This window comes from Brachycentrus maculatus, unplaced genomic scaffold (genome assembly GCF_059751285.1).
Source record: "Brachycentrus maculatus isolate JH-2025_06_01 unplaced genomic scaffold, ASM5975128v1 h1tg000010l, whole genome shotgun sequence".
NCBI lineage: Eukaryota > Metazoa > Arthropoda > Insecta > Trichoptera > Brachycentridae > Brachycentrus > Brachycentrus maculatus.
The window spans coordinates 999269-1012198 of record NW_028280764.1 but is presented as its reverse complement, the minus strand read 5'-3'; the positions used below and the strand labels follow the sequence as shown (position 1 = coordinate 1012198).

Here is a 12930-nt window from a genome sequence, read left to right as displayed (position 1 = left end):
TGAAAAATGGGACTCCCCTGGTGCTGACGGTATCCATCCGGAATTTTTCAAATGCAGCTTTACTGGCATTATTGGCCCTTTATACCACTTAATTTCCAGTGCGTGGGAAGAAGAGCGATGCCCAAGAGATTGAGTAAATGGGGAGATTACCGCGTTACATAAGAAGGGTGATCCATTTAACTATGACAACTACCGCGGCATTACACTACTCAGCGTACCTGGGAAGGTACTTGCCCACGTAATCTTGCAGAGAATCGAGCTCCCATTATGCAGGTGCTCAGAGAAAACCAGGCGGGGTTTCTGCCTGGTAGGTTGTGTGCGGATCAAATCCATAATATTCGCCACATTCTACAGCAGAGCCAGGAATTTAACAGTTCTCTAGCGATGTGTTTTGTAGACTACGAGAAAGCATTTGATAGTCCGTACAGGCCTACACTCTGGAAAGTGACTGGAAACTTATGGGGTGCCTACGAAATTAGTTGAGCTAATTAAGTCCCGTAATTAGTGAATGCCGTATGAGAGTTGACGATGTTGTCACGGATTGGTCTGGGGTCTCTACCGGAGTCAGACAACTTGCGCCGTTTCTCTTTATCATCCTCATGGATTTCATTCTTCAAAAGTCATTACCATCTGACTGAGGTATAACCATCTCCCCCTCCCAGAAACTCTGCTACCTAGAGTACGCAGATGATGCTGTTATAATCAATGACTCCGTCGAGGGTCTCCAATTAATCGTCGACAGGGTAAATAGGTATTCTACGCACATGGGGCTTACAATAAATGTTGCGAAAACCCATGTGTTGTGCAACAACTCATACCTAGATGCCCAACTACCCTTGACGTTGAGTAACCAGTTCATCGAAAGGGTTGAGAGTTTCGTACGTGACTAAAAATGGCAGCCTTCAAAAGGAACTTGGGAGTGAGCTTAGGGCTCGCTCGTCTGGACATCGGATTTATACTCGGTGAAGACCAAATACCGCCTATAGAATGCCTGCATCGCTCCTGTTTTCTTATATGGCTGTGAAACATGGCACCTTACAAGGCCTCAGAGTAGCCGTGTACTGAACTTTGAGAATAGGTGCCTGCGGAGAATTTTAGGCATGTAATGGTCTTTGTAAACAATGAAGAGATAAGGCGTAGGACACAGCAAATCTTGGTCACAACGTCGTCAAGAAAAAGCGATTCAGTTGGCTTGGCCATGTACTCCGCATGCCTCCCGAGAGCCTTAATCAAGCTTGCCTCTTTTACAAGGCATCAGGTTCACGCCGCCCAGGACGACCACTGCTGACAATTCGTCAGCAGTTCTCGTCAGAACTTCGGGACGCGGATCTGACTTGGGAGGATGCAAGGGAGCTGGCAGCCGACAGAAAAGCCTGGAGACAGTTTGTGGACTCCATATGCTCCACCTAGGAAGCAGATATGGTTTAATAATGATAATTTATAAACATTAGCTGACCTCTTGAATTCTTCTTCTGTAATAGGCGAGTATGTACCTGGAAATGAATTACTCATACATTTTAATATGACCTTTCTCTCCCTTACCCACTCTTATAATACCTTAAATGACCAAATCTGCATTTATTGAGAATCATAACACTAGTTTAATAATATTTGTTTTAGTTTTTACCTCTTTTTATTATTTATTATTCTGTTGTATCATCAATATTCAATTTTATGTTTACTTGTTTTGTTGTATTGATAAATAAATCAATAAGTGGTAAATTTAAAAAATATAATTTTTTTATAAAAATCATTATTTTATAACATGTTATTGGCTCCCATGGATATTGACAGTACAGGTCATCCTGTAAAAAAATCTGTAAGTGAAGACAACAGGGATGGGATAATACTACATTAATCTAATTCAGTGTCCAATTTACCACTGGATTACTAATTAAGATAATTTTAAAACAAGGCAGTTAGCGATATTAACAATAGATATGCTACCCCCTCAGAAAAACACCATTTTGTTTTTGAAAACCTATCTCTCAATTAAGCTTTAGGGGATAATACTAGTATTATGTATTATTCACTATATGTATGTAGAATTTTATTTTGTCAGGGAAAGGGGGGCCTCTTAATGTATTTGTTGCAAGAGATGTTCGTCATCCAACTGCTACGGTTAGCCACTGTCACTTTTCTATATTTACACGATTGTGAGCAGATCAGAAGGGTGTAAACCCTTAAATAAATCTCTCAGAGAATTCGTAAAAATATATAAGTTTACATCGACCACTACTCCATGTTTAACTACTCTCCCTACTCTGATGTCCTATTTACTTTCTGCTTTGACATCACTGACCATCATACTCTAAAATTCTAGACTTGCAAATCTTATCACCAAGAACAAACAGTTCCTTTTACGACCCTCGATCCAGAGTGCAGATTGTACTATCTTTTTTTAAATGCAGTGAATGGCCCTTCTCAGGACCCCAAGACTTACAACTTGGTCAGTTTGCACATTTGCGAGCCCGTTATGCTGTGCTCGTGCCGTACCCCTTATCTACCCGTACCTATGTTCATCGGGGCCCAAGCCACTTCCATGAGGAGCCCAAATCCTGGGCTGTTGCGACAGTATTTATGCAGAACAAAGGTGTCTCGAGAAATGATAATATTAAGTTTAAGTATGAAATCATTAACAATTATTTTGCATAATGTGGACGTAAACCGATAGTGAGCACTACATTAAACTGATGCAATTTTATCTTAATTGGAAATTATAAAAAAAAACAAGGGAACAAAGTAATTGCCATATTTCTTAGACCACTAAGATGCTCCTTTTACATAGAAATATTGACAAAGTTGCGGTGCATCATGAAGTTTGACAAATGTCGCTCATGGAAAAATAATGTTTTTAAAAATAATCCACTACGGTATAATTGCAGTAGGCCTGCATTTTACAGTCTGAAAAATATGGTAGTGTAATGCTTCATATTGTGTCAATAAGGATATTTTAGGATCAGGTTAACCCAGCATTAAATAAAGCCTTAATGAGTACTAACTTTTTCTCTATGAAAATGGGATTAGTATGCACATAATTACTTACCGTCAAACATTGCTGAAATATTAAATTTTCAAATCTTAAGAACACATCTTCCATTGTTTTCCATAACTTTGACAAAAAATATATATGAGTTACTAAAAATATTCCAATAACTGTAGAAATGTTTTTTTGTGGAATATCCAAGCAATGACAAAAATTTTCTATTTTCCATATTATAGTATTTAAGACTTTCTCGGGAAAAACATCATCAATAATTTTCGAATTGAGATCACTAATTTTGAGTTTTCTTATTTCTGAAACGATTGTTATAAAATCAACATTGAAAATTATAAACTTTATTACATGCGGAGTTACCACTATATGTAGGTATGTTAATTTTTGTTAAATCAGTCTGTTTTGGAATATATCTGAACAAAATGTAAAAGTTATTGCTAAATTGGACTTCAAAGTTATCAAAAATGGCTTAGATTTAAATATATTCAATAATAATCTTGTTTTAAAAATCTTTTTGAAATGAAATCAATTGAAAGTATTTTATCAATTGAAAGATAAAAGTAAAATAAAGAGAATATTATAGTACTACCAAGCATAAACTCTGTTTGAAAATTATTTTATAAGTTATTAAATGTCCTGAAAACCAATACATCTTCGGAAATCCTCATACTAATATTTAATCTCCAGATTTGGAAAAGTGTATTTAGTAAATAAATAACAATTATTATGGAAGTATTTTTTTAAACCTGTTTATATTCTCACCATTTAAATTATTGCTGTTAGTTTCTGATGATAATTTTAATATAAACCACCTTTCGTTAACACTTAAAAGTTCATTTAATTCCATGATTCTCCAAAATAAAAATAAAAAAAAAATCTATTCACAACCACTAGATGATTGCATTGAATATTAAACTTATGCAATTTGAGAAAAATAATATTATGTTCCTACAACATTTGTAATATTTAACATGAATTGCTATGACAGGGTAAATAAATATGAAACAATTGATAAAATCTTCATTATATTTAAATTTGCAATAATAGCCATCGTGTAGGTACTTCAAAATTAAATTTTAACAAATAAAATAAATTTAAGAAATTATATGCTGTTTATTTGCGAGAACAATACACGTCACATATTAAAATTTGATTTTTGCGAAGCATTATATATATACAATAACTTTGTTAAGTATTCATGTCGCTGCACTATTTTAGAATAATTTGATGCTACAAAGTCTTTGTATACAATACAGATTTACCTACAATTATAGCTTAATTCATAACTGATTTTCTCTAAAAAAAAAACCCAGGTCATGGCTAAATATTACTTAGTGAATATTTACTTTAATCATACCTTTCAAGTGGTTTGTAAAGTGAACTTGAAAAAAACGAAATTTATCACTAAAACGCGATCCAATACCCCAAAAAAGTTTGATTTGAATTTGTTGCTTCCGACCCCCCCCCCCCTTCTTCCACTCCTGACACTCTCTTTCCGTCTATTGTAGGGCCGCCCTCAACGTGGCGCTGCAGCTGGGGCGCCAAATTTATAACTTGAACTTATTTAAAACTAATTTGCCAGGGCCTCCGCTGTCGGAGGAATACTATAAATACACGTTCATTAGATTATTAAAAAGTAAAAACTTACGCTTGCAAATATAAAAGTAAAAAAAAATAGTTTCTCACAAGAACTATATTTTAGACGATAAAGTAGTTGTAGTCCATATTATAATAAATTCGTGGGAAAAATCGCAAGCCGATCTATAAGTTGTCTTTAATTTCTACGCCTCGCCTGTCTTTGCCAGTTATATAGACCCTCAGGTCGAAAGTACCTACCACTGAGAGTACTCATATAAGGGGGAAATATTTTTCGACATATCTGATATTTTTACTTTTTTAAATATATTTAATTTACTCTTTTTTTCTTCTAAATACCTTATCTTTTTTAATAAAGTCATTTTCTTGTATAGTAGTAAAAATCCGCAAATTGGACTTTTCTTAGATATCTCAATGAAGACGAATAAAACTGATATTCAGTTTTTATAAAAAAAAAGAAACCATGAAATATGTGTTATATGTGTAGGTAATATTTTTCGCGACTATTGTATACGACCCACTAAAAACAAAACCCGATATGAAGTGTGATGTGGCTTCCGTGGGACTAGACAAATTTGACTGACGCCTGGGAGTTGAGTAGTTAGCGACTGTCGGCGTGACTTTAGCCACTCGAAATCATCCATGTTCATTCTTTGGTGTTTCTCCCATATTTGCTGTGATCTTTTTGGTCCGTGTCACCCGTGAACAGTTGTTATTATATTATTGATGATATTGTTGGCCGAAATAATAACATTTGGAGAAATAACACCCGACTTAAAGCTGAAACAAGCGGTCAGCTTAATAATCTAAAGGTAGGTTAAACCTTCATTTTATTATTGCTAGTAATAGTATAAATGCGTCACAATGGGCTGATTAATCCCGCGACTTTTTTATTTTACGTTATATTACGCTCGTTATTGCCGAGCATCGAGAAATATCAATGTACGCCCTCACAATCTGTCAAATAGGCCAGCTGATCACGCTTTATTTATATTGAAAAGTCAGAGTATGCGATTCATTTGTCTCAATTCAATGTTATCTAATTATTTAAAGAGATAGCTCACAATGGTATTTGTAATCAAATGAACGCCCTAATCTCATTGCATGCGATTAATTAATCGCAAATATTTCACGATTGTTTGAACGTGTAATGTTTTTTCAAATATATATTATAATATGTATGTGACCGATTCAAAGTGAATTGAAGTATCTCTGTCAAGTGTATATTGTAGATTTGCGCTATTTTTCTTATAATTATTTCCATTCCAGAAATGGCTAACAGGGGAGGCAGTGCCCAGAGACCTAATGGAGCTCCTCAGGGCAAAATATGTCAGTTCAAATTGGTTCTTCTAGGCGAGTCAGCCGTAGGAAAGTCTTCATTAGTGTTGAGATTTGTGAAGGGACAATTCCACGAATACCAAGAGAGTACTATAGGTGCCGCTTTCCTCACCCAAACAGTTTGCCTGGATGACACTAACGTTAAATTCGAAATTTGGGATACAGCTGGACAAGAACGGTAAATATTTACTTAGTTTCATAACCAATCGAAAAAAACAATGAATATTTGGCTGATGTGGTCACATATTGACAGGTGACGTATTACTGTATTCTTATCTTAACCTGTCAACTTGAGTTTTTTCAGACAAAACTGTACTCAATGAGCAATGCCACATTTTTATGTTTGTCTTATGTCTCCAAAAACTGGACCCTAACTATATCTCAATGTATATGCCAATTCTTAGTAACGGCCCCGCACAACTGTGTTTCATGCTTAACACAAAGACACAAAGAAAAAGTTCAATCATTGGCACTTTGGTGTTAATAATTAGTATCAAAGCAATAAACAAAAAGTTCTTGTTAATTTAGCTGTTAGCAATTCCAGGATACAAATTAGACAATGTCAAGTTTAAAAAAAAACTTCTTTTTTGTTTCAAATATAATTTATCCTCCAAGTATAATTCACGTGGAATTTTTTATTCTTCTTACTTGTGCTTGTATTTATTTAATAAATCATTAACACTTCAATATTTCATAATAATAAAACTCCTCATTCCTCATTGATAACCAAGTTGTTATAATTAATTTTAAACTGTTTTATTTGGCTTTATAATATTTAAATAAAACATCACATGTTGCAAGTATTGATATTGTTTATACTTAGATGTGACACTGGGACACTTGCAAATGTGTGATTTTTTTTGTTTTCCATGATCTCCAACTGTATTATCTGACTGACTCGCAGATTATTACTAGGACTGACTAAAATTCTTCTTTTATAAAAAGAAACTCCCACTTCAAACTTCCAGAGAAAGGTTGAAGTGGGAATCGCAAGTCGGGAGACGTGAACGTGCAAACCATTTTAATACACTTATTTTTTATGGTTTTGTTTTGAGTGTCATCTCTACAATATAATTACTTATTATCATATAATGTTATCAATGTTCTTTTTGTAATATAAAAATTATTAAGAGAATGTGTGTGTGAAAATATATATTTGATATTGTAGAATAAACAAGAGTTTTTGAGTGAAGTTTAATTACATTTTGCATTCAAATTTTCTATAGATAATTTCAATGGAATTATCTTGGCTAAACTTTAATTAATTAATTTTTGCAGACTCGGGTAGTGATGACTCATCATTCAAACTTTATAATAATAAATGTGTTATCTTTAAGCGTAACCTCCTGTAAACATGGCAAATTAATGTTACGCAAGTTGCAATTGTAGCTGTTTGAGATGTGTTTACATGGTCTATTCATAGAGATATTAGAGCATGGAGATGACCAGTTTTTGAGTCACAGAATTCATTTTGAGATACTTCAGATTGGCAATTTACTAACGTATTGGTGCTGACATCTCATGTGGTACCCATTGCACCATTAACAATTGATAGAGGAACATAGAAAATTATTATTATTGGAGTTAAATTTTTACTATTTTTCACAGAATGTTAATTCTCTCCCATATTTTTCAAATGTATCTTTGAAACTATATATTTAACTTTTTTATTATACAGCTTGATTTCTATTTTGAAACTCTCCTGGCTGGCTTTCTTGAAAATGATATTTAATTGTAGTATTTGTGTTGATCATAAGGTCGTAAATATATATATTTTTTATTTTTAAAAATAATAAATATAAATAAGAAAAAGAATAAATAAGAAAGAAAAGAAAGGGGGCTTGTAGGTATTGTTTATTTATTTTATTTATTTGCCTCCATAGTGCAATAATCCCCGTGTCACATTAGCATTCATGAGGTTTGATAAGTAATATTTTGTGATTTTTCACATTTTTCACTATGACCTAGAGACAGCAACATAAAGCTGATCATGTTGTTTTATTTCATTCTAGTTATTAATTGGCCTATGCACCATTTGGAGTGAATAATGGAGATTGTAAAATAATGTTCTGTATTTCTCCTTCAGTTATATTTCTTCTAAATCTAGAAAGCCTGTATAATCTGCAGTGGTGACATTTAGATATGTGTAGATATTTTGTAACTTATATGGCTTCCAAATTTTTATAGGTATCACAGTTTAGCACCCATGTACTATAGAGGGGCGCAGGCAGCTATTGTAGTATACGATATCACCAATCAAGTAAGTTTCAATTTATTTATTATTTTACAAAATCCTACAAATAAGTAAATAACGAAGGGGACATACTAAATAAAACCCCGAACGTAATTGACACTGGTTTCTTTTTCAGTAGAAATTCTTAAAAGTAGTAATTTTAATTACTACTTTATTATAAAGAAAAATCAAATATTAATATATGGAAACAGAGCTCTCCATTGAAAACTAACTCGGTGTGATAATTTCATGTCACTACAAATTTATTTGAAATGAAAATAGTTAATATTGAAATTGCTTCAGTTTTTTTGTTTGTTATGGTTCATAATTGTTTCATTAACATATCGAACAGTAAAAGCCCTTCTAATAAAATACAAAGAACCCTATTATTTTATTTCAGAGAAGCTTAAGTCGGTTTAAGTGGCACTGAACCATGATAATTCCACAGAATCCAGTGGTTCCCGCAAAGTCTGATTAAGAAATGCAGGTTTATATTAATTATATACATTTTTAAAATTACAGGACACATTTGGTCGTGCTAAAACGTGGGTCAAAGAACTTCAAAGGCAAGCATCTCCCACGATTGTTATAGCACTTGCTGGCAACAAAACAGATCAGGCAAACAAGAGAATGGTGGAATATGAAGAGGCGCAAGCATATGCTGACGAAAATGGATTGCTCTTTATGGAGACCAGTGCAAAAACAGCAATGAATGTCAACGAAATATTTCTCGCTATCGGTAAACTATTTCATTTACATTCATTATTTTTATGATTTCCCGTGATCTGCCTGCTTAATTTTTTTTATAAAAATATATATCATTTCTATATGCATGGTTTATAAATATAATATTTTGCAAAATATTATACGTACAAAAGGTCTTATCCTCATGGAAATAACAGTGCTATTTTGGTAGCAGCAATGTGGAGAACCTTGATTAATACATATGTGCAATATCAATACTATACTTTATTCAATAAGACTAGCCAAATTGACAACTCTTCGTAGTGTAATGGTCAGCACTCTTGGCTACCGTACAGGAGGTCCCAGGTTAGATTCCCGGGGGGGGGGGGGGGTCAAATAAATATAAGTGATGTTTTCACTCTAATATTTATTCAATATTACCCATAAATGAAAGGTGATCAGTCCTGAAGCAGAGGGCTGATCACCTTTTATTCATGGGTTAAAGATCAAGATAACACTGCATTTATATAATGCAATGCCCTATACACCATCGGGTGTGGATGAAGATTTGAAGAAGAAGAAGACCATTAGACTAGTGGTCACCAACATAAGGCCTGCGAGCCGGGCCAACCGGCTAAGATTTTCATCCAGCCCCTCAAAAATTCCAGATTTCTTATAAATAACTCATACAGGGTATATCAACTTAGAATTTTAATTGAAATGTGACTGCTGTGAATTAACAACTAAAAAACAAAATTTTACCTTTTTACAGGATGTATGAACTTAAAATGTAGAATTTTGCTACTTGGTTATGAATTCACAGCAGTCATATTTCAATTCATTAATCGGGATTTGATTTGGTAGTGGAGTGGACCCAAAGTAAAATAGTTGGGTATTCGAAATAAGAATAAATTTTTCTACAAATCAAAATACTTTACGGTACATAGATGTATGAAATTTAGCAGACCTTGTATTAATTGATTTAAAACCGTTTACAGCCAAGAAATTACCAAAGAATGAACAAGGCAGTGGTGTAGGGGCCAGTGGCCAGGGCCGGCGCCTGGCCGAGGGAGAGGCCCCCAAGCAGGCTGGCAACTGTTGCAAGTGATACCCCCTCGTACAGGTATTATCTCCTATTCAAGCCACACTGCTGATAAGTTGCATTACACAGCCCAGCTGCAGTTATTGTATGTTTAGTCTCGCCTCATCTATCTGAATAATTTTCAGCAAGGAGAAAGGAACAATGGGAAGAATAGTATAAGACTGGCTCACCATCAAGCATTGGCAGGTTGAAACCACTTTTCAAGTTGCTGCATTGAAGATTTTCATATAGCAAAATATTTATATATACAAGAAAATAATGATCAAAAATGCTTTGTACATGTTATTTTTCATCCATAATTGAGTTGTAGCATTTCTAACTCGTAGTTGTTCAACAATACATATATTATTGTACTGGTTTTTTATTATTATTGCATTCCAAAAGAGAACATCAGAAGCAATGTAATCAGTGTTATTGCATATGAGCGGATTGTTTAACCTTTATAGATTAAGTGAATGTCAAATGATAATTCTGTATGCCCTTATGTTATTATTACTTGTAGAGAAATTACCGGAATACACCCTCAGCCAAACTCTTTCTTTATGAAGCTGAACATTTTTAGCAGTTCATATTTCTCAGCCGAATATAAATGTAAATTTGTTAGTTGATTGCGACTCTTATCACTATTATATCCTGTTTAATATAAATTGTATTCTGTAAATATCTTTAATCATTTAAATAGCTATTACCTTTGTATATGTAATTTTGGAAGTATGATAGTGATTATTTAAACGTATACATATATATTATGGCTTAATTATTGAATTGTATTTACACATTATTTTCATGCCTATGTGTTATAGTTTCACAATTTTATTTAATAAATAATTAATATAAATGTATACAAATAGTTTATGAACCACTGTCTATGTTACTACCTTGATAGTAACATGACTATAGATTGTAATACTTTGGTACATTCCAAATTATGCAACCCGACATTGTTTCAGTTTGTAACAGCTAATTTGTACAATTTTTATACATACATATTTGTAATTCCAGTTACTCTCTTCATAAGCGTAATATTTTGAAAGATTTATATATACTCCATTTAAAGATTGAGATTTTCTGCTTTGGAATGTACCCGAGTCAATATAGATATTAACTTAATAATAATAGTCAATGTCGAGGGTTCAATATTAACTTTTTTATCTTTAACTCGATTCGTTGCGTTTCAAAAGCGTGGAAATAAGATTTCATACATTTCTGAGAAATAGATTTAAATTATTTTGTATATCAAACATTGTTATTTTGTTCCCAGACTTGGTTGTAAAATTACAAAATTGGAAATATTACACAACACTTTGATCATTACAACTGTTTCATGGAGACTATACTTGATGCCGGTTCTCTCAACATTTACTAATAGCTAGAGCGATAGTATCCCGCAGGTATGGAGTTTGTAAAATTATCATACCTGCAGATTCCATTTAATGAGTGCAATACATAATATGTTAGAGATGGGGATTTTTATATTTAGAAAAGATAAACTTTTGACGAACAAGGATGCAAATCAAGTTTATAGGAAAATTGTATTTATTCCATGAAACCAAGCTTTTCATAAAAAATAAATGTTGTAAAGAGAAATTATTGTACTGTTTAATTTTTGATATTCTTTTATAGTATGTCGAAGATTACAGGATAATGTTGAGAATCAAATAATGATGTGTGAAGTATGTAAATAATTTGTTTCTTATGTACAATTTACTGTAAACAAAAATATCGTGAAATCTCAAAATTGTTATAAATTTGTCATTAAATATGTTGCCTTTATATATCAATAAATAATAAAAACAATCTTTTCGCTCTATCAATCCATTTTACATTATAAAATCCTATCCCTTCAGATGCAACTATCACAAATTAATAGTTCTTCAACATTATCTTGGAACTTCGTATGTAAAATAAACCCTTCGTAATATCTAGCAGTCTTCCATATTACTAGTGCACAATGCTGCATAGGCCATCAGTCGTGCGTTCCAGGTCTTGGACGTAAGAGTGAAAAGCGGAGGAGCTTAGAGCAACAACTGTGATATGAGGAGGAAAATGGAATAGTAGAGAGAAAAAGGAAAATAGCAGCAATGTCTAGAGAATTATAATATAATGGGGAATTTGAGAAATTATTGCTCCAAAAATTAAAAACAAATTTTCGAGAGAATTATAATACAATGTACTCAAATCAATGAAAGCAGAATACATATTATTATTAAAAAAAATTGTTCGCTTAAATTAAAAATATATGTCAAAAATACTAAAATTGTTTTACATACTTTGAAAGCACATCTAATAATGTTTCAAATTTAAAATAAACACAAATTTTTGTAGAAATGAAAAATGTTAATATAATTTATTATATTAACATTTAATAAATTATATAAAGTATTTATATAAACAGATTAGTGTTACAGATCAAGCTTTGTACCTAATACAGCTATTTGGCATTTATTGTGCATAATCTGCTTGTACGTAAGTAAAACAAAAAAAGAACACATGAGTCACAGTATGTATAAAATAATCAAATAATAGCAATATTGTCTATTTATAAAACTGCGAAATCGATGGGAATAAGGAAAACAAGGTTATAACAGGTAATGGAGTTGGGAGTAGATTGAGACCAAGGGAAGGATGATATGATGAACAGATAAGGTTCCAATAATAGAGAGTAATGTTAAGAGGGTTATTGGAAATGATGAATTTTTTACATATAGGGGTAATTCACTCCAGTCTGGCCACTTGGACAAAGAGTTAATGAGAAATGAAATGAAAACAGAAAGTGTTCTTTCTTGAGAAGAACGAAGCGATAGACCATAATCAGAAAGGTACATAAAGTTTTCAACAGGATATTAAGATACATTAGAGTTATGAAAAATAATTTAAAATATAGAGATTGCAGTTTTATGGTGTGATTGAAACAAACTCATGTTAGTTCAGTGAGAAGGTGATACATGGTAAAAAAAATTAAGATTAAAATTTTTGGCA

General features: G+C 32.7%; 1 protein-coding gene and 1 long non-coding RNA gene across 2 annotated transcripts; one reads left to right on the top strand and one right to left on the bottom strand.

The window, feature by feature from the left end:
• Nucleotides 1-1577: 1577 nt before the first annotated feature.
• Nucleotides 1578-3991, bottom strand: LOC148313539 (uncharacterized). The gene is made up of 3 exons (XR_015837696.1): nucleotides 3761-3991; nucleotides 3047-3297; nucleotides 1578-1805 (listed from the first exon to the last, which is right to left on the bottom strand). It is a non-coding gene; the product is annotated as an uncharacterized LOC148313539 (long non-coding RNA).
• Nucleotides 3992-5222: 1231 nt separating this feature from the next.
• Rab5 (RAS oncogene family member Rab5) lies at nucleotides 5223-11750 on the top strand. Its single transcript, XM_088261577.1, has 6 exons — nucleotides 5223-5406; nucleotides 5864-6110; nucleotides 8120-8192; nucleotides 8688-8904; nucleotides 9848-9972; nucleotides 10077-11750. Exons 2-5 carry the CDS (start codon nucleotides 5866-5868, stop codon nucleotides 9955-9957), a joined length of 645 nt encoding a protein of 214 aa, XP_088117703.1. The 5' UTR covers nucleotides 5223-5406; nucleotides 5864-5865; the 3' UTR covers nucleotides 9958-9972; nucleotides 10077-11750.
• The last annotated feature ends 1180 nt before the right edge of the window (nucleotides 11751-12930 follow it).